The sequence below is a fragment of the Erithacus rubecula genome (genome assembly GCF_903797595.1).
Source record: "Erithacus rubecula genome assembly, chromosome: 13".
NCBI lineage: Eukaryota > Metazoa > Chordata > Aves > Passeriformes > Muscicapidae > Erithacus > Erithacus rubecula.
In genome coordinates, this window is record NC_136665.1 from 99,015 (window position 1) to 121,893 (window position 22,879).

The window sequence follows — 22,879 nt, forward strand, 5'->3', positions numbered from 1 at the left end:
CGCCGTGCCTTTTGAATGATTTCACTGCGCTCGGCGCTTGCGGCGAGTGCGGCGGCGGCGGGCGGGATCCAGGGAGGATCCGCAGCGGGAGCAGTGAGCGCCTGGCCCGTCGATGGCGGCCCGAGTGGGCCGTGTTGTGGCCGCCTGCAAGCCGTGCAGTTGTTAGGAGTGGCAGACGGGCTGCGCATTCGCCCCTTCGCCCATCCGCCTCGGCGGCCGGCGGCCCCTCCGCCAACATGTCGCTGGCCATGGAGGAGGAGGAGTACGCCCGGCTGGTGATGGAGTCGGAGCCCGAGTGGCTGCGGAGTGAGATCAAGCGTCTCTTCCAGGAGCTGGGCGAGACCACCCGGGAGAAGATCCAGGCGGCCGAGTACGGGCTGGCAGTGTTGGAGGAGAAGCAACAGCTGAAGCAGCAGTATGAGGAGCTGGAGCTGGAGTACGAGACCATCCGCACCGAGATGGAGCAGCTGAAGGAGGTGGGGCGCGGGCGGCGGCAGCGGCAGATGAGTGGCCTGGGCCCAAGCCCGGCCGTGGCGGGTGGAAGGGCGAGGGCAGCGCGGAGCGGTGGGAGCGGAGCCGGTTTGGAGTCCTGGGGCGGTAGGTTGAGGAGCCCCGGGAATGCTGTGGGGCGACCGGCGGGTTCCCAGGCTTCGGCCTGGCTCCGGCAGGGCGGTTGCATCCTTCCCCAAAATGACAGCTCCGAGGCGCCTGGCTGCAGGCCGGCCCAGGACAGGGAAGGGAAGAGATGGGGAAAAAAGCCTTTCTGCCCCGATCTCCGCTTCTGTTAAGGCGGATGTGGGAGGGAGGCAGATAAACGCTTTTCTTTCTCTTCGCATCCCGTTCCGTTCTGTTTCGCCTCGAGATCCGGTAGGTGGCCAGTCCCAGGGTTTCTGCAGGGCGGGGAGCCGGGCCGGGGTTGCCCCTCCCTGGGGTTGGGGCTGCTGCCACCGCGCCCCCGAGAGAAACCCAAGCAGCGGCGGAGGTCGTGGGCCGAGAGATGGATGCGGTGGCTATGCTGTCGTATGCCTGTGTGGAAGGAGAAATCTTAGGTTGGTGTTGATCACTTCCTCAGTGGGGACCACCACGAAAATAATACAGCAGACTTCAGTTCACACAGCTTTGTTTTGGTGCAGGTCCTGCCCTTGACATATTTTTTTTATTATTTTATATTTTAAGGGAAATTCCAGATCTAATCTGAACAGGAGAGTAAAGTTTGTCAGTAGAAATGCTATATTAGGGAATTTGCACATTAAGTTTTTATCGTGCAAGATGATCTCTAGAATGTAGAATGTGGGAAAAGGGAACTGTCCAGGGAACAGTCAGAGAATGCAGACTGGTGGCTTGCGCTGCTTGTGAGCTGATCCCATCAGCCCACTGTAGAGCATCGCCCATGGGGATTTGTCTGCCTATAGCTTTGTTTGGTTCTGTGATTTGGCATGCAAGCAAACCTTTTGCTGCTCTTCAGCTGATTTAGGCCTTGCCTTGATAGTAAAACACCTGATACAGCCTAAGAGATCAATATAGGTGAATTTGACCTGTACAAATTGTATCCACTGGGGCTTAGCTTTAGTTTATTCAGTTGGAAAAGGATTTTAAGTAAAATCAGAATACAGTATTTCAGAGAAAAAGTAAATGCTTGAAACAGACTGGTACAAAATCAGCTGTATTGGTTGAATGCCCTTCCCTCCTGCATACTATATACCTTTTAGTCTTGTAAATAAAGCTTTGTTTTGCTTTTATTGTGTTTAACAAGCATAAGCAAAGAGGTTAATTATTTTAAATTATATGACTATAAAGTTGTAACTAAATATAGAAGCTGAACTGATATGCTACTGTTCCTAAAGCCACTTGAGACCAGCACAGTTACAGCAGCATACAAGAGCAGAAACTTGGAAGTCAAGAACAGAGGCAGCTGTAGAGTTGAGCTCAAGGGAAAGTAAAGTCACTAAACCCAGTTGGTAGGTGGGATGTGAAACATAGCATAAAGAGGTGAAGGGACTGGCCCAACCTCATTCATTAAGGCAGTGCCTGACACACCAGGATGCCTCAATCACAGGCAGTGCTTTAGTCACCGGGCTGTGCTGTGTGTGTTTGGGTATTACATGTTTTGACTTGCAGATGGAAAAAAAACTTGATGATACTGTCTTTTCATTCTTTTAGGGCTGTAACAATTGAGAAGCTTGTAAAAGAGACTAAAAAAAAAGGCAGAATCAGCCATGATTCACTCCTTTTTGCTTTTTACATGTTGTAGGATTTGCTTTGTGTGTGCATGTCCCACTCTAATTAAGTCACCCTAGGAGGCAGACAATTCTGGGAACAGCTTGTGGACTCTAATAGCCTGCACAGGAAAAGAGCATTGCTCCTCTAGCTTTCTCTTGGTGCTGTGCAGGAATCTGGTCTGCTGACAATCTTGTAAACCTTTATCAGATGTGTGAAGCATATGATCAGAGAAGGAGTTTATCATCTTTGCTGTTTTATGTAACTTTTTTTTTCCCACACTCAGCTAGAGGAGCGCTGCATACAAGATTTACTACATGTGATGCTCCAACCTAAAGGGATTCCACCTTGGGTTACTTAAGTTGTTCTTGGGGAATGTGGGAGATTGATGTCAAACTAGAACAGGATTGCTGTCCATCTCTTGCTTCTTAACTGTGACTTCATGCAGCCTTTTAAGATACGAGCGTTTTAGTCTCTATAGATCTTACTTTGTTCATCTATGTTGAGAGAGCTAAGCAGCACAAGCACGTGTTAGGCAGGGTGCGGGGAAGCACACAGTGGTTTTCTGTCCTGCTGGGTATTGTCGATTTGGATATGCTTTAATTTGTTTAATATTCTGAAGCATTCCTGTGTCATGGCCCTATTCAGACCATAGGTAAATAGGTTCTGAGCATAGGAACTTGGTAATGCAGTTTGTTGAAAGTACATTTCTGCTACAGTCATCAGATTTTTCTGGCCAGATTCTCCTCCCTGCCACCCAGTCCCCAATGAAGTTCAGAGCCTTAACCACCACTGTTGTGTCCCTTTGGTGAGTGTGAATGGCATTGTCAGAGCTGTACCCCATTTTGTAAAGATGTTTGTATACTTTTCAGTATTTGTAATACGAGTTGTCCTGGTGAAAATGGGAAGCTGCTCTGCCCTTGCACTGCTGAGCCTCCATACCAGCCCCTTTTTAACTCGGATCAAGTGTTCTCTGAGGTTGTTCTTTTACTTGTATATGTGCTGACTTGATCATGTGTATCTTTTAAAGTACTTTCTGCTGCATTTCTTCTGTCGTTTTATTTGACAGAACAAAACTGAAGTATCAGGTGTCTTCTCAGGTTGACTTACTGTTTTTTGCAGTGCCACCTTTGCTTTTGTAAAAGGGAATTAATTTCAAACTGTTCTAAAGATTATGATAAATGTTTTCCCCAGTTCAGAGAAATAAGATACTGGTTTTCTTATAGTGAAATTCCATATTGTGTTGTGAACATATAATTTTATTTATTTTTTACTCTGTCTAGGAGATGAAGTAACTAAGTTTTTTTCTGTAAGCTATGTTTCAGCTCATAAGTCACCCTGCAAGCCTTTGTGATAGTGTTAATTGTATAAATGACAGGGCTGACTACCTTCCTGGGATATTTTTCTTATATGGATGATACACGCAATTACACCTTTGTGTACTCCAGCTCACAAAAGTGATTGTCTGAGGAATTGGTTATTGCTTTCCTGATGATTTGTGGGGGAATGTGGCCTGGAAGATTTGCTTGAAGAAGAGGTTATCTGCTTTGTTCAGTGCTTCAGAGTTGCTTCGAGATGTCAGATGTATAACCACCTACTAGCTCAGTTATGAAACTGGCTGCTGTCCAAAGCTCCTTTCTGATTAAGTAGTTGTATTGGTGATGGTAAAATTGTGTTTAAACCCTTGGAAAACATAAGTGTTATGATTATTTCTGTAAAAAAAGCAGAAATTCTTAAGTGGAGTAGGTCTGTCCTTAACGTCTAAAAGCACATGTCAGTATGTCACAGTTAGTGTAATGTATATGGTTTGTGGTTTTTAAGGGGGGAACAAGCTTACAAGAATACTGACAATGATCTCCACAGGGCTCTTAATTTCTTTGTATGGTAACAGTGGCCCTTGTTTCTGTTTTTTGCCTTTAAAATTCATGTATTCACTTTAATGCCAATTTATGACTTCTCTATAGATGATTCCTGGGTAAATTTGCAAGCTGACTTTGAAAGAAACTGTCAGATAACACCTTGCTGCTTCATTTCTCAGGAAGCCCAAGTGGGGTATATGATGCAGCTGAGGTGATGTGTCCCAGGCTGTAATATTTGTACTGTTTGAGTTTATATTGAGGTGAAGTGTGATCTGTGATTACTGACAGAAGTTTTGCTTTGCTTAGTTGATTTACATATGTACTAGGTAATTGAGTATGTTATATTTCATCCAGGCTGGTTTAACATTTCATTATGTTACATGTTATTAATGTAACATTTAACTGTGCATCTTCAGAAGTGAAGGAGAAATCATTCATTTTCCTGTCTACCTCATGTAGTGCTGTGTACCTTGTAGACAGACATTGTAAACTGCTTGCTGAAGTAGCTGTGGTTTTCCCCACTGGGTGTATCGAAGCATTTTGCCGGTTTGTACTGCTGACTCATTTTGAGTGTAAGAACATAAAGACAAAGAGGGAAGAAATGGCTAGGCTGAAGTTACCTAACAAAGACATGACAGACTGGGATTAGACCCTCTGTGCTCATGAATCAACACTGCATTGACTAAGTCTGTTTAACCGTGGTGTAAATAATGATGTTCAGTTGCATTGCCTCTATGGTTTCAGTGCACCTTTGCAGCCTCTTCCTAATAAATATTCAGGTGATATATTGATTCCTGCTGAAGGGAAAGGCCATTAATATCATTTGAGATTGCCTCTAATTTTACAGCACTTTAAAAATCAAAGGGTCTAATGCATAAAATAAATGTTTCTTTAAATAGACCAGTTTAGGTGAAATTTAATTCTGGTTATATAGTTGTAAATCTAGAGTAGGAAAAGTACACCTGCAAATTGATTTTAGGAGGCTGATAGAGATTTTGCACATACTAACAGAAAATGGCTATACTTTTGTGCATCTGTCTTGGGTACTTAATGGTGATTGCTATTTGAACTTCAACACCTGCCACACTTGAAATTTTAGAACAGAATTTGCTGTCTCTACTGTCAAATCAGACTGAAAACTGTGTGGGGTAAGCAAAATATTTCTGTGTAAATGAAGCCTCTTATATTTTGATAAATCGTAGTTGCTTTATATAAAGAATAGAGGCACCCCTGATATTAATCTGAAGTTTGCAGTGATACAGACATTTAGTACTGTGTTTTGGAAAAGCTACTTTTCTCACATATCCTTATCTTGGAAAAAAACCAAAATGTGAAAAACTAAGCATTGCAGTTTTTCCTGGTGTACTACAAATAGTAACCTGTAATGTTTCATGTTACTAAATTAATTTTCTTTGCCAGTGTTCCTTGAACTGCCTTTCTTAAAAATAATAAATAATATTCTTGAAATTATGATTTCAGATTATTTTCTGAAATTTCTGGATGTTCTTCTTTGTCTTATTTTGATAAAATTAATGATACCTTATGTATTAGAACATTCATAAATATTTGGGTGAATAGTAAAGACCTTCACGTGGAATTATTTTAAAAACCCTCATATTTCTGCAGAAATTATTTTCCCTAATCTGCTGTAGTCTCAACTGAGAGGTGGGTCTTGGGGTAAAGTCATGTTTTACTTTTGTTTTGTGGTGTTTGTCTGTTCCTGGGCTCAAAACGAGGGCTATCCCTAACTTCCAGCAAACATTAGATAATTTGTTTCTAAGTTTCTACATTAAGTTTAATCAGGGTTTCAATGTTTGGCAGCAGTAGTGCAATTTGCTACCTATCTTCTCCCTGGAAATGTGGCAGTACAGTGTTTGCTGTCCTGTGGAGGGGTTATAATGGAACTACACTGTGGAACTGAGCCAGATTTCCTTTGTTGTTTTTCTTTCTTTTGATTTTGTTATTGAATTAGGTCAGTACCTCAGTTTGTGTCACAGGCATGTAGTATGTGGTTGTGCAGGTACCACTGCACCTAGAATGTCTTAAAGCAGCAGCAAACAAGGAATGAAAGGAATATCTTCAGCTAGTCTTTCTGCTGAGCTTGGTGGTGAAGCTGCTGCCTGAGCAGCATAGACAGCAGCTGCACAGTGAGTGTGGTCTGTCTGATCTGGCTGCTGGGAGTTAGCAGTCCTGGGGATGCTGCAGTGGCAATGTTATTGTTAGGCTCGTGGCTTTGGTTGAGGTCTGTCCTTGGGAATTCTTTCTTGCAGAATTTCTTGTGTTTACACAAATTGTTCTTTACAGCTTTGCATTTAGCATCCTTCAGTGTGCAGTCCCAGGTGAGGGTACCTGGGAACTAAGGCTTGAAGGTGGGATGAATGGCAGGCTGGTTTTTGGGGCAGACCATCTTCACATAAGAAACACTATACCAAATGCAACACCCTGGTGATTTCTCTGCATAGGTGCCGCAGGGGAGGGTTCTTTCCAAGCAGTATTGCTGAGGGTTGGAGGGCTCATTCAGACAGCTTCACAGTGGGGGACACCTGTGTGTTCCCACATCCCTGAAGCAGAAGTTTGTGCAGCCCCTGATGTGGCAGATGTCCTGCCTGGAAACTGAAAGTCTCAAACCTACAGTCACTGGTGTTTTGTCACATGGGTTGTTCTGGTTTCCTCATTTCAAATCTTGATCCATCCTTTCAAAATCTATGGGAACATGCTTGCTAGTTTCAGGGGTATTAATTCCCAATTTATCCCTTTGAATTAGGACCATATTTCTTCTAGTCTGCAAGAGAATTCTAATGATTTAGAAAATTGCCTGATTTTACTAAGAGGGACAGGAGGGTGGGAACAGCGCAAGTCTATGCGCTGCCCCCAGACTTAATAGGTTCATCATGTCCTCTTTCACTGTATGGTATGTGAGCTTGTGACTAATCTCTATCACCTTCGGGCCGTAAGATGACTTCCAGAGGGTGATGCATACTCCAGGCAATCATTTGCTTTCTTTCTCTGCATTTGGCAGACTGCAGAGAATTGTTTGTTCAGATTTGGTAACCCAGCAACAGAGGAATATAGTGTGGGTTGGAAATATGATCTACACAACCTCAGCAAAGGGAAATGATCAACTGCCATCAAAAGATCAACTTTGCCATCCAAATGAATGGAGGAGCCTTCATTTCAGAGAAGTGCTGAAGTTTTAGGTATAATAGCTGCAAACTGTGGCTTTTTTTCTTAATTTTCCCATTCTTCAGCTCATCTTCCTTCTTTCTACCTCCTACTTTCCTCCCCTCCTCTCTTCTCAGCTGTTTTCATTAATCTGGCTGAAATACACACCAGGCAGCTGATGTCAGGCTCACCTCACCTTGGAGTGGGGACTTGCCTGAGAGGTCTGTTAAAAGGTGTGGTCCGTCTTGCCCACAAGCAAGCTTACCACTGGGGCCCTGGGCAAACAGGGACCGTGGGGCTAATCTGGAATGTTTGGCCCCAGCAGAGTTGAAGCTCAGTGTGGGAATGGATATGGATTCTCTGCAGTCCTGTGTCCGTGTTCGGGAAGCAGCTGTGCCATATGAAGACCTATACAACTCTCACTGAAACAAGTGGTGTGTCTGGTGGGTTGCTGAGTTGTGCTGGATGGCCCAGACTCTGTGGCATGCTGCAGTCCTTGGTCTCCTTAATTATATTTTTTCACCCCTCAGTCATTGCCAGAGTGCAGTGTGGAGCTTGGTAAACTCCCAGCATGGTGTGTAGTGCTGTGCTGAAGGCAGTGAGACATTCATTAGGAAGTCCTTCTGTGTGCTCAGTGTCAGTTCTGGACAGAACCGGATCCATCTGTAGTTCAGCTCTGGCTCCAAGGCAGAGAAGTATACCATAACTGGCTTCTAACCTGCCCCAAACCAAAACCAAACAAGATTCATTGCTTCCTGTACACAGAGAGTTTGTTACATCTGATTTTAGTCTCCAAGGTCAGAATCCACTGCATTTGGTGATGATGAAGGATGAGATTTGTTTGGAGCTTGTTCTGTTGTATGAATGGGTGACTCTAAACCAGAGGGGATTTTCTTGCGTTTTGCTGCACAAGGCTTGTGTGTGTTTTGGGCGAGAAATTTGGTTGTGATGCATGTAATCCACTCAGCCCTTTTGCTCTTGGAAGCTGTGGGTGAAACTTCTCAACAATGTGATATTAGGAATGAAATGGAGAGAATGCATTTTCATACAGTACATATATAATTATTTAGTGGTTTTCTACCATGTCATTTGGAGAGAGCACTTGACCTTTGAAATAGAAATTGGCTATTGTTGGATGAGTGTGACTGTCTTCAACAGGTCATGAGCAGTAACAAGCATGTCATGTAGCACGTGCCCTCAGCTTTGGTGCATACTATCAAATGAAGAGAGTCATCTTGCCAAAACATATTTCCCTAATAAATTTAGGTCTCTGATTCAGCAGAAATCATCCAGCCATAGTCCTGATTTGAATTTTTCTGTGGCTCAGTTTAATACAGTAGCTTTGTGAGACTTATATCCACGTGAGTAAAAGCTTCTGTCTATCTTGGTTTTCACTGTGTTCAACAGCTCTGCAAAGCAATTCCACTTGGCTCCCTTTTGGGGATGCTTTCAGAAAGTATGTGATTTTAACCAAGAAATGGCTAGCCAGCTTCCCAGGAAAGTTTGTCTTTGCAGACAGATAAGTCAAGTCTGTCAGTGGTGGAGAGCTAATGGTGGTCTTAGGCCAGATTTGCCTGTTAATAGCTCAGTGTTTGTCTTCTCTTGGTCAAGGTGGTTTATCGGGACAAGCATGCTAGGTACTGTAAGGGTGTGCAGCAGAGATGGGAGGTTCCCTGGGAAGGTGCCACACTGCAGCACGTAGCTGACTTAGAAACTGATGAGAGATTGTATTTTTTGACTGAGAGTTCATGTTGCAGTGGTTGACATGGATGAAAAAGGATCTGGACGTGCTGATGTGGAGCATCTGCTGCTAGGAAGGTTCATATGGATGCACTAGACACTTCGGGCTCTTGGTGCACTTTACAGGGTTGAGTATAACATCTGCTTCCACCTGAAGCTCTGTCAGGTTGCATTTTAGACATATTTGACTCAGATACAAAATGCAAAATATAAGGCATTTTTGCAAGTTTCTTCTTTTAGGGGTTATTAATACTTTTTTTTTTTTTTTTTTTTTTTTTTTTTTTTTTTTTTTTTTTTTTTTTATGTGTGTTCTCCACTAATTAAGTCCAGGTCAGGAAACTACTTAAAGGTGGACTGAAGCCAAAATATCCAAACTATTGCCTGGGAAACAAGAGCACTTGCACTTAATGGCTAAATTAGTGCAGTGTTTGGGGAGTAGGATTGTTTTAAAACATTTTCCCCTCCCCCACTGGATACAACAAAGTCTTGTTCTAAGATCGTTTAGTAATCATAGAAATATTTTAAGAACAGATTTGAGTCACTTGGAACAAATCAAGCTGTGGAGTTGGTTCAGCTCTAGCCTTCAGTATTATTTGTGTTGCTACAAAGCAGTCCATAAAAACTAAAGACTGAGCCCTGGCACATATATAAGTAACCACAAACACAATGTGTCACATGTAATTTATTTTCTGTTCTTTGCCCATAAGTTATGTGGCCTTCATTTTGGGAGTTACTGAAATCCCTACTGGATAATGTCCTGAGCACATGTTTCGTGGTGCCCTGCTTTAAGCAGGAAGGTTGGAATAAATGACCTCCAGAGCTCCCTCCCTGTCTTCAGTATTAACAACTCTACAGTTCTGTTCCTTTGATTTTTACATATATATGTTTTTTACATACTGTGTTTGAAAACATGTCCCACAGTTTAAATTCTAAAGTTCTAACTAGTTTTTGTGGTTCACTCCCTCTAGCTCTGTTTAGTCTGTGAATACACACTGAAGGATTGAGTAGCTGAATTTACATTTTACCAAGTGGAGCCTATGAGATATATTAGCGGATTGTTTGGATTTCAGGAGTGCTGAAGGAATGCTGACTATTGTGACACTTGCAGTGTTACCCCTTAGGAAAGGAATGCAGAGAGGAGTTAATCATCTGTCGTTGTCAGGCATTTCACAGGCTTTACAGTTCTATTCCTGCATGTAGGCCTTTGTAACGATCCTACTAATCACTCTGATGTTTGGCAATTTTGAAGCCTTCCTCTCACCCCTTCATGTATTCTGCATTATTCGATTATCGATACTTGTCAACTGCTAATGTATCTCCTTAAACAATGTGAATGACTTGTAGTTACCTTTAACTTCTGTGGAGTTCTAGGGTGGGAAAAATAATGTATTCCAGGATTAATTTTCACTCATGCGAGCCCATATACTTTCCTGTCCTGGGTTCACAGTGGAGGTAAGCACAGTAGTGAATTGGAGGGAAATTGTAGCTAGGACTCTTCATGACTTGACTGAGGCTTCAATATGTATCTTGTGGTCTCTCCTTTCTGAAATCTAGGAGAGTTTTAGGAAGTAGAGAGTGCCTCTGAGAGCTGGGTTGTAGACGTTTTATCAAGGCTGCTGGGATAAGGGACTTGAGCATTGTCTGTCCTGGAAGTTTGGAGGTAAACTTTCCCACTGAAATATTCTGTTTTCCAGGCTCACATGAAAGGGAGAGCACAGCTTTCCTGGCAGTGTTTCGGAAAGCTCTTCCACCTGTACACTTAATAATAAATCTGCTTGTTCATATCTTCTCTGTAGAAGGAGACAAGGAGAAATGCCTACTCATTTCTCATTTCTAATGCCTACTCTACCTGGGAAACAGGTAGAAACCAAACAATAAGAGTACAGTAAAGGAATATGGTGGGATAGAGCTGCTAGTATATGCAGACACACATACACACAGATGTATATATAAATAGCTACTCCACTGGTTTGTAGGTGGTTGTTCTAATGTAGCCGGTGTGGCCAAGTGTCCTAAAATATAAATGCCTTATTGAGACTGAAGTAAATGAACCCTTTTAATGTGACACAAAGCCTGTTAACATTAAAATTGATCTGATGTTCCCTTTGACCTCCCTATTGTTTAGGTTTTTGGGAGCATAGTAAGGCATTAATTCCTTTTATGCTCCTCAGTGTGAGTGACTGCTGCTGGTGAACATCTTGGAATCCAGCACATCCAGGGAGGATTTCGGGGCTGGCAAAGTCCCTGTGAGGCATCTGTTTGCTTTTAAGGTTCTTAGCTCTGGGAATTGCAAGAATTGGCCTCAAAGAGCATTTATCAACCCTGTGGTCTGCTGCTCTCAATGTGGCTGTGTACGCCATTTTTCCCACAATAGACCAGAAAGAGCATTAAGTTTGACAGTATATTTCTATGTGTGCTGTATGAGAAATGTATTTTCTTGTTTTATTATCATTGTTCTCTGTGACAAGGGTCATCTCCACTGAAAATGATTAATTTGAGAAAAGTATTTTTCTTACCCTGGGCTCCATTTGTTGCCTGGTACTGTGCTGTGCTAGTCATGTGTTAGCTTTGTCGTACTGCACATAACTTTAGGCTTTGTGTGAAGAATGTGGCCTTAATCTTCAGTAGGCACTGCTGTACAAGGGAACAGAGCCTCCACGAGATTTGAAGTTCACGCAGATCCAAGATTGTTTAACAAATTGTTTAAATCCTCTTGTGTTTTAAGATCTCTCTTAATGCTTCCTTTGGAACTGATGCTGCAGCAGAGTGTAGTTGACATGTTTTCCTATTGGGTTACTGATCTAGTGTTTTGAAATTTCAGGTCTGTAGATAATGGTTGTATGTCTGTTTTTCTTTTTGCAGTGCAGTAATAATGGAAAAGTTATGTTTGAGGAATTTGAATAACCTCTGTGGGGATGGCTAGAGTTCCTCTTACTCCATTTCTTTCATTTTTTTCTTTAACTTTGTGACCTTAATGTGCGTAAAAGTAGTGTCTGTTTATTTGTCTGCAACAAAGCAACTTGCTAAAATTCAAGCTCTAAATATGAAATGAACTGGAGAGACGGAGAATTCTTCCTTTTAGTCTTAAAAGGTAAAACTGGTCTTCTTCAGTGTGTCATTGAGTACAAGATGCAACTCTCAGTTCTATGTTAGGATCATAATTTTATTTTTAATTAATTGTGCTTTTGACATCAGTCCTGTATAGATGTACCTAGTGTTTCATTTGAGAATGAACAGCAAGGGTAGCAGTGACAGTAAATGCAAAGAAATGTAATAATGTCCAAGGATAACTAAGAATACACTCTAAAGTTTCTTCTAAGATATTTTTGAGTGCAATGCCAGGCTACATGTTGTTGAACTTCCAAAATGTAGAAATTGTTTTAAAGAATGCCCTGAGAAAATTGCTGGTCAGGTTTTATATCAGGGTAGGAGACAAACTTCTTCCTTATGCTAGGAAACTGGAAGCAGTTAGGGCACAAAGAGGATGAGGCTGCTTATTCGTATCTGGAGTGGACAAGCAGCTACAAGCTCATGACTTCTTCCCACTCTTACTTCATTCTGCGCTTGGTTTTGTTCCTCTTCCTTGGTTTCCTGCTGAATTCCATTGCAGTCGCTGATCATCCTGCTGCCACTGTCTTGAATCTCCTCTCTTATCTTTTCCCTTGGACACATGCTCTTTGCCTCTTCCTTACAGGATTTGCTTTCTCCCTTGGCACTAGTAATTCTCAAGGATCCTCATATAATCAGTCTTTTTCTGACAGTTTTCTCCTCCAGTTCCCAGCCTCCTTGCCGCAGAGTTCTTTCTCCCCTCACTGATTCCCAGTAAGCTGAGATGGCTCAGCCAGCTGGGCAGTGGCTTCATCTTTCAAGCCTGAGGCTGTCAAAAATGCCAATCACTGCCAGGCATGGGTAAGAGGTGGAGGGGAAGGGAGTTAAACCTTGATTTAAGGCCTTGTCTATGCATAGAAATTATTACTCTTTATTAACTTTTAAAAATAAAGCTGGGTTGAGTTAAACTGCAGTAGGCTTTGGGATATGTCCTCTGCCAGCCTAAACTTGGATTAGTCCAGTGCAGATGTAAAACAGATATTACTGCTGCAGCAAATTCTATTTGAACAATAATTATATTTTCCTGGGTGCCAAACTGGAAGAGCATTCAGCTTTGTTTTGAATTAGAAGACATTTGTAATGGGCTCCTGAGTGTGGGCTACTGGGAACCCTTGGCAGGCATCTGGCAACCTTCCACCTGAGGCATGTCATGCATCTGCTTTAGCAGAGTTCTCGGTGCCAGAAAACACAGCATGGTACCTCTCTTGCCCTGTCACCAGAGAATGGCAGAACTGAGGTGAGTGGGGAGCTTCCTCTGCTGACTGGGCCAGACTGATACCAGAAGGCAGGAAGTGGGCATATCTCCAATGCTGGATCTTTGCCCAAACCAGCTAGGTCCTGCCAGGCAGAGCTCTGGGTGGTACTGGCAGCTGAGCCCTTCTGAAGGCTTTGACTCCTCAGTGCACTGTGGCAGACCCACATGCCCTAGGCAATCTGAAGGCCAGTGAATGAGGTGTTTGTCTCTGCAGCTGTGTGACCCTGCATTTCATCCCATCAGTCCAGTGGCCTTGAGCAGCCTGGCTGGGGACAGCATGGGCTGGATTTCTGCTGCTGGCCTGGGAGCTGTCACTGACCGCTTGGAAGCTTTGCAGGATAAAGGCTTTTCATTGCTGCCAGTGTCTGCCAACTCCTATTGCAATTAAAGGGTAATCTTTTCTAAATGGTGCTAAATTAAGGCTTAATCCCTCCCTCATGCCACATAAGAGGATGAATCCCTGGTTTTCTGAAAACAGCTTATTGTTTGGGCCACCGTCCAACCGACCTGTACAACAATGGTCCTGGATGGTTTGTCTGTGGAGAGGACTCACACTTTTTGATTGGTCTACCTGGAGATCCAACTCCAAAGTCCCCTAAGACATATATGGAGAAGTAAAGGAGTTATTTGCCACTTCCTTGTATGGGTCATACCATATGAAACTTGGGAGAAGGTTTCCTGTTCTGAAGTCCTTACCCTAGATACTGGGATGACGGGAAATAACTTTGCCTGTGACTCTGTGTGCTGGGTCCATGCTCTTGGCTGTCCACTCACTAGACACCAGCCATGCACTGTGCAAGCATTGCATTGAAGTAAACAGTCCTGGCAGTATGGATTGGTTTGTTTTAATCAAGGTAACTGTGTGCATAAAACTGTAATATTAATTGTTGTTGTTACATAAGACTTCTGCCACAGCGTGAATCAATGAGGGGGGTTAATTTTTCACTGTTCTTGGAATTGCTGATCTGGATCAATAAAAGACAAATTTTGTCTATGGGGACAGGAGGAGACTGCCTTTGAGCCCTTGTTAAGACTAGGCTTTTATGCCTCACCTTAGGGGCACTGCTGTGTCTGTAGAGCAAGATGCAGTGTTTATTTGCTTATGAATATGTGAGTTTATTTGAAGAAAATGCAGTCAAATGGGATGGAGGGAGGGAGCAGTAATGGGGACACAAGTTTGTGGGTAGCTCATTGTCTTGGGTTGCAATACAGGATGTGACCAAAAATGTGTATTCTACATTCTATATCTGTTGGAGCCAGGTGGGACAGTGATCCTTATCTCCGTGGCACATATTATCGGCTAATGGGCCATCTTTAAGACAAGGTGGGGCAGTCATCTTTATCTTTTCCACAACCCATCCTCCCTCCAGGAAGATATCACCTGCTTCTGGGCCATTAAGTCCCACTGTATGACTGATGAAATTACATCATCCCATTGGGAGATGCTCCAGCCAGGGGGAGGAGCCAAACCTTTCCTACCTAGATAAAAACTGACATTTTGAACACCAAGATACCTTCTTGCCACTGGATTCCAGAGGAAAACAGGACCTTTCCACATCATCTTTGGATCTTCAGAGGAAAACTGCACCTTCTACAGGAGCACTGCTCCAACTGAACCTCATCTGCCACTGCAAGGGGACTGTAGCCACCATTTAATGGGACTGCTACCAACACCCTGACTGACAGGGTGTCAGGTTGTATTCTGATTCTGTCAGTGTTTTTTGGGATGACTCTTTGTAATACTATATTTCTATTTTTAATTTTCCTAGTAAAGAACCAGGACACCTGTCCTTCAAACCAGGACACTCGTCAATGAAACATGCAGAAGCTTGCTTTGATTCCATGTTTTTACACAAGTTCCTTGAGGGGGAAAAAGTAATTTGGAGAATTTCAGTGGGATAATTCTAGCAAAAGGATGTGAAATACACTATTATATAAAGTTCTCTTAAAATCCTTCTTATGTAAGCCAGTTTTTTTCATCTTATTCACTTATGATTCTATAAAGCTGTCCTGGTTTGAAAAAATCTGTCCTGGTTTGAAAGGACAGGTGTCTGCCAGTAAGGGCAGAAGTTTCCCTTTTTTGGAATAGAGACTTTGGTTCCACTCCCCTCCCCCAAGTATTACGATTGTTTGAATCAAGGACTCTGAGGCAGAGATAAGGGGGGTGGGAATAACAGCTCTTTTACTAATATATCTAACTATACAAACAGAAAACAATAACAGTTAAAATTGCTAACAGAACAAAATAGATAACTCGGTGTCAGTCCCTTTAGATGCAAGCACGCTGTCTCTGTGCTCAGTCCAGAGCCCGGATTTGCCAGAGGGCAGACGGGAATGAAGGCAGGAGGGAGGGGCGGCAGCGGCCATGCCGGTCTCGGGCGGGAACGGGCTGGAGCGGCGGCTCCTCGCTCACCGTGTGTGTCCGGGGGATCAGCTGTGTTTGCAGAGGCAGGAGGCTGGAACGGGGCAGATGCAGGGCAGGTGGTCGCAGAGGGTCTGGCTCTGCAGTGCTCGGCCGCGTGGCTGAACGATCCCAGGCATCCTCCTCCGAGCTCGCCGGAAACGCGAGTGCCCTCCCGGAAGCTTCAGAGGCCCCTCCGGGGCCTTCCCCACCCACCCCCTTTCATCTGGACCCATCAGGGACCCTGGGTGTAGCCCGGCCAGCTCCATTGGCATGATAATGGGAAAAATTCTTTCAATTGACACAGTAACAGAAAAACACTCAACCCCGAACATTATCCACCGCAAATTTTTCCATGCCATCATGCTACATCATATTGAAACCTTTAAATTATATACATACATGTAGTTACGGGCACAGTATCATATATAGTTCACCCTAGAACAAGGTCCCCTTGGGGTATGCATCGGGTCTCTCCATCATTTTGCATCACCCACCAAGTGCAACCTGGTCCTTGAGCGAAAACCACCCCACGAACAGGATTGTCTTTGCTGGAAGCAGAGTTCACCCAGACAGTTTTCCCTAACATGCCTCTCACTGGAACCTTATCCCCATCTGCTGCTCCCAAGGGCTCTGACTGGGCAGGGCCTGCTCGGTTAGTGGAACCTCGATATTCACTAACCATGTGGCCTTTGGTAGATTGATCTCCCATTTCTTGAAAGTCCCCCCACCCCGTGCCTTTAAGGTGGTTTTAAGCAGACCATTGCACTGTTCGACTTTCCCAGCCGCTGGTGCATGGTAGGGAATATGGTACACCCACTCGATGCCATGTTCTTTAGCCCAGGTGTTTATAAGGCTATTTTTGAAATGAGTCCCATTGTCTGACTCAATTCTTTCAGGGGTACCATGCCTCCAGAGGACTTGTTTTTCCAGGCCCAGGATGGTGTTCCGAGCAGTGGCGTGGGGCACAGCGTAGGTCTCCAACCATCCGGTGGTGCCTTCCACCATGGTCAGCACGTAGCGCTTGCCTTGGCGGGTCTGAGGCAGTGTGATATAGTCAATCTGCCAGGCCTCTCCGTACTTATATTTGGACCATCGCCCCCCATACCAGAGGGGCTTCACCCGCTTGGCCTGTTTGATGGCAGTGCACGTGTTACAGTCATGAATAACCTGAGAGATGCTGTCCATGGTTAGATCCACCCCTCGGTCTCGTGCCCACTTATAGGTGGCGTCTCTGCCCTGATGGCCTGAGGCATCGTGGGCCCATCGAGCCAGGAACAGTTCCCCCTTGTGTTCCCAATCTAAGTCTATCTTTGAGACCTCTATCTGTGCAGCCTGATCTACCTGCTTCTTGTGCCTGTGTTCTTCATTAGCCTGACTCTTGGGAACATGGGCATCCACATGACGGACTTTCACGGGGAGCTTCTCTACCCGAGTGGCAATGTCTTTCCACTCATCAGCAGCCCAGATTGGTTTTCCTCTACGTTGCCAGTCAGCCTTTTTCCACCTTTCCAGCCAACCCCACAGAGCACTGGCTACCATCCACGAATCAGTGTAAAGGTAGAGCTTTGGCCATTTCTCTCTCTCAGCAATGTCCAAGGCCAGCTGAACAGCTTTGAGTTCAACAAGTTGACTCGATCCACCTTCTTCTTCGGTAGCTTGTGCAACCTGTCGTGTGGGGCTCCATACGGCAGCTTTCCACTTCCGGTTCATCCCCACAATGTGGCAGGAACCGTCAGTGAAAAGGGCGTAGCATGTTTCATCTGCTGGCAGCTGGTTGTACGGTGGAGCTTCTTTAGCCCGGGTCACTTGCTTCTGCTCCTCTTCATCAGCGAGACCAAAATCTTCACCTTCTGGTCAGTTCGTAATTATCTCCAAAATCCCAGGGCGATTTGGGTTACCAATACGGGTGCGCTGCGTGATGAGGGCAATCCACTTGCTCCATGTGGCATCGGTGGCGTGGTGGGTAGAGGGAACCTTTCCTTTGAACATCCACCCCAGCACTGGCAGTCGGGGTGCCAGGAGAAGTTGTGCTTCTGTGCCAATCACCTCTGAGGCAGCTTGAACTCCCTCATAGGCAACCAAGATTTCCTTCTCTGTGGGAGTGTAGTTGGCTTCGGACCCTCTGTAGCTTCTGCTCCAGAATCCCAGGGCTTGGCCTCGGGTCTCACCAGGCACCTTCTGCCAAAGGCTCCAAGACAGACCATGGTTCCCAGCTGCAGAGTAGAGCACATTCTTTACCTCTGGTCCTGTCCTGACTGGGCCAAGGGCCACTGCATGAGCGATTTCCTGTTTGATCTGGGCAAAAGCTTGCTGTTGTTCGGGGCCCCAGTGGAAATCGTTCTTCTTGCGAGTGACCTGGTAGAGAGGGCTCACAATCTGGCTGTACTCAGGAATGTGCATTCTCCAAAAGCCGATAGCACCTAGAAAAGCTTGTGTCTCCTTCTTGCTTGTTGGTGGGGACATTGCAGTGATCTTATTGATGACTTCAGTGGGGATCTGGTGCCGTCCATCCTGCCACTTCACTCCCAGGAACTGGATCTCTCGGGCAGGTCCTTTGACTTTGCTCTTTTTAATGGTGAAACCGGCTCCCAGCAAAATCTGGATGATCTTCTCTCCTTTCTCAAACACCTCCATTGCTGTGTTCCCCCACACAGTGATGTCATCGATGTACTGCAAATGTTCTGGAGCCTCACCCTTTTCCAGTGCAGCCTGGATCAGTCCGTGGCAGATGGGGCTGTGCTTCCACCCCTGGGGCAGTCGGTTCCAGGTGTACTGCACGCCCCTCCAGGTAAAAGCAAACTGAGGCCTGCACTCTGCTGCCAAAGGAATAGAGAAGAATGCATTTGCAATGTCAATGGTGGCATACCACCTTGCTGCCTTGGACTCCAGCTCGTACTGGAGTTCCAGCATGTCCGACACGGCAGCGCTCAGCGGCGGAGTCACTTCATTCAATGCCCGATAGTCCACAGTCAGTCTCCATTCTCCATCAGATTTCTGCACAGGCCAGATAGGACTGTTGAAGGGTAAGTGGCTCTTGCTGACCACCCCTTGGCTCTCTAGATCACAGATCATTTTGTGGATGGGGATCACAGCATCTCAATTTGTCCGATACTGCCGGCGGTGCACGGTCATGGTGACAATTGACACCTGTTGTTCAGTCACTTTCAGGAGTCCTACTGCAGAGGGGTTTTCTGACAGTCCAGGCAAGGTGTTCAACTGCTTAATGCTCTTTGTCGCTACAGCAGCTATTCCAAAAGCCCACTTGAACCCCTTTGGGTCTTTGTAGTAGCCGTTCCTGAGGAAGTCTATGCCTAGAATGCACGGTGCCCCTGGGCCAGTTACAATTGGATGTTTCTGCCACCCCTTCCCTGTCAGGCTAATCTCAGCTTCCAGCAAAGTGAATTCCTGTGATCCCCCCGTCACCCCAACAATGGAAACAGGTACCTTCCCCACATGTTCTGATGGTATCAGGGTGCATTGTGAACCAGTATCAACTAACACTTTATGTTTCTGTGGCTTTGACGTGCCAGGCCATCGCACCCACACTATCCAATAGATCCTGTCATCCCATGCCTCTCCCTGGCTAGAGGCAGGGCCCCTCTAGCCCTGGTTATTATTTCTTTCCTGGGCCTACATAGTGGAGGTTCCTTCCAGGGGATCTGACAGAACATCCTCCTTGCTGTAATACCCTGCACCTTGCTTGTGGGAGGTTGAGGCTACCTTCATTTTAGTGCGGCTCCCTCGGTTAGCATTTCCCTCCCTGAGCTGACGCACCCGTGCTGCCAGGACAGAAGTGGGTTTCCCATCCCATTTTCCCATGTCTTCCCCATGGTCTCGCAGGAAAAACCACAGGTCAGCTCGTGAGGTGTACCCTCTCTCCCTAGCTGGGGGACGTGAAGCTCTGACTTGGGGCCTGTGACTCGTACTGCTGCTACGCTGATCTTCCTCACCTCCTCAATTCTCTCTATCATCTCCTCCCTCATATCCCTCATCCTATCTTCGACCTGTTGGAGGTCCCTGGCCACAGCAGAGACATTAGCCTGCATTGGGCCATTCATCATGCTCTCGAAATTTCTGAGTTTGTTGGTAACAGAACACACTGTCTCTGGACTGTTATCGGCATTAATCATTGCTATGTAGGTGGTATATTGAGATGGACCCAAGGTTGCCAGATTCCATAACATCTGCCCTGTGCACTTGACCTTGTCAGGGTCATTGTCATGCTGTCCATCCCTCCCAAAGAGTACCTCTAATACTGCTGTCTCTCTCAGCTGCTGGATCCCTTTCTCAAGGGTCTGCCAGCGCATCCTACGGTGGTGTTCCTGCATTCTCTCTCTGTGTAAAAACTTCTCTCTCACACTCATTAAAAGCCGGTCCCAGAGGGAAAGGAGGCCTTGCTCCCTTACGAATATCTGGTCCACACCTGAATCCTGGGCCAAGGATCCCAAATTCCTGGCCTCAGTTCCATCCAGTTGAACACCTGTTCCAGTAAGGTCCCAGACCCGGAGTAACCAAGTTGTAAAAGGCTCACGGCCCCGCCGAGGAATGTCTTCACGCAGGTTACGGAGACTATCGTATGAGAGGGACTCGGTGACAATCTCAACCTCTGGCTCCCTTTCTGGTTGTGAGGACCCTCCTTGCTGATCCCCATTATCTAAGTGCCTCGTTTTAATCTTAGATTTCCTAGTTTCCACAGGAGCAACTGCTGCTGGCTGTGGCTGCTCCTGTGATCCAGCTGGAACCTGGACAGATACGACATCTGTGGGTTCCACTGCAGCACCATCTGACTCTCCCTCTTTAGGGCAGAGGGAGGGTTTCTCACCAGCTGGAGAAAAATACTCCTTCATCATCTGGCTATGCTCTTTCAGCATTTGGCCTATATCCTTCACTAGAGCCCCCACCCACTCTGGATGGCTCATTTCTGCGGTGGGCTGTGGGGCATCATCCCTAGTCCCTGGGGCAGGTATCAGAGTTGTTGTCCAAGCCAATATTCCCTTGTTTCTGAATGCTAAGTAAAACAGGCCAATCAGCAACACCAGCCACTGTATAATAACACTGGCAATTAAAACAGATCTGAAATCCTTGAGAACCAGTGGGATAGCCTCAAAAAACTGGGTGATGGGTTGGGAAAAAATTTCCCTTGCACTCATTATCTCACAGTAAGTACCATTACTGAAATAGCCCCAGAAACATGCAGTTAGAGTACGATAGCTCCGGATCCATGCAACCGCTTCCCAGAAAAAATTAAAAACCCATGAATTCCTGACATAATCAATCCACCAAACTAATCGGATAATAGCCACAGCAACCTTGGTGAGGGGGCCCAAATTCAAAAAAGGGCTTACAAATGGGAGGGAGATGGCTGTGACCACATGGAACACAAACCAGATTAAGCCAGACAACATATTGCCAGTTAAGAGAGCTGTTATTCCTGTGTTAACTCTCAACTCAGTGTCCTCTGCTCCACGTCTGGGCGCCAAAATCTGTCCTGGTTTGAAAGGACAAGTGTCTGCCAGTAAGGGCAGAAGTTTCCCTTTTTTGGAATAGAGACTTTGGTTCCACTCCCCTCCCCCAAGTATTACGATTGTTTGAATCAAGGACTCTGAGGCAGAGATAAGAGGGGTGGGAATAACAGCTCTTTTACTAATATATCTAACTATACAAACAGAAAACAATAACAGTTAAAATTGCTAACAGAACAAAATAGATAACTCGGTGTCAGTCCCTTTAGATGCAAGCACGCTGTCTCTGTGCTCAGTCCAGAGCCCGGATTTGCCAGAGGGCAGACGGGAATGAAGGCAGGAGGGAGGGGCAGCAGCGGCCATGCCGGTCTCTGGTGGGAACGGGCTGGAGCGGCGGCTCCTCGCTCACCGTGTGTGTCTGGGGGATCAGCTGTGTTTGCAGAGGCAGGAGGCTGGAACGGGGCAGATGCAGGGCAGGTGGTCGCAGAGGGTCTGGCTCTGCAGTGCTCGGCCGCGTGGCTGAACGATCCCAGGCATCTTCCTCCCAGCTCGCCGGAAACGCGAGTGCCCTCCCGGAAGCCTCAGAGGCCCCTCCGGGGCCGTCCCCACCCACCCCCTTTCATCTGGACCCATCAGGGACCCTGGGTGTAACCCGGCCAGCTCCATTGGCATGATAATGGGAAAAATTCTTTCAATTGACACAGTAACAGAAAAACACTCAACCCCGAACAAAAGCAGTGTTTGTAGCATTACTACAAATATCAGACCTGGTGTGGGCCATCTAGATCTGTCTGCGGCCCAGGAGCAGATGGCTCCTGAATAGTCTGGTCCTCACCTAAGTGGGTGAATGAGCATCCATCTGGCTGGATGCTGGCAGAGGGGTTGTGTCAGGTATCACCTCCTCAGGTGAGGAGACCTTGGACAACTGAACCTTCATAGAGATGTTTAAATTATTATTAAAGGCAACAAAAGCTTCATTGCATTCCTACTGAACATGAGGTCAGGATGTAAGTCAAGATGTGTTTATTTGTTTTAAGATGTGTTTTCAGTTAGCAACCACATGAGGGGCTGCTGGCTGGAGAATGGTGACAGACATGAATGAATATGTCACAGACGTTCCCCATCTAAGAAAACAAAAACATGGGAAAAACAGAAGAGCTGGCCAGACAGCTGTTGTGGTGACAAGTGGCCTTTGAATTAATCCTTGGAACAGTTAAAAGAGTGATGGTGCCTAACGTGTCCAAAATCCCAAATTAAGTTTCCTGTATACTTTTTTTTTAAAAAATGATAATGACATTGATTCATTTTCAGTGGATCTGGTAGTGAAAGCACTGCTCAGGAATGTAAACATTCCTCCTGCTTCCTGCTACTCAGCTCTGCTTTGCTGCTGTGTCTTGCCCTGCTGAAATCAGGGGTGTGATGAACTTCCAAGCACAAAATAAAATTAGATCCATTATTTGGAAGAAAAACACTTCCTTTTTATTTTTGAATAATACTTTATTGTCTCTTCATTAGTACTCCTTGTAAAAAGAGAATCTAAATTTAGCCCTATCTATGTGTATGCGGTTCTGTCTTGTGGTGTTGCAATTTGGGATCTGCTATTTGTGATCAAGTTTTTGTGTTTCTCATGGTGGCTATATTTATTCCCTACCACACAAACCACATAGTTCTA

At 45.4% G+C, this 22,879-nt stretch overlaps 1 protein-coding gene across 2 annotated transcripts in view; it reads left to right on the plus strand.

Moving 5' to 3' along the window:
- BICD2 (BICD cargo adaptor 2) overlaps positions 1–22,879 on the plus strand; it is a 58,658-nt gene continuing 35,779 nt past the window's right edge. The window contains exon 1 of one of the 2 annotated variants that reach the window (XM_079316999.1): positions 1–476. In XM_079316999.1, the coding sequence (XP_079173125.1) occupies positions 237–476 (240 nt within the window). In that variant the 5' untranslated portion in view covers positions 1–236. The remainder of the gene's footprint in view (positions 477–22,879) is intronic. The other variant, XM_079316998.1, reaches the window with a different exon arrangement.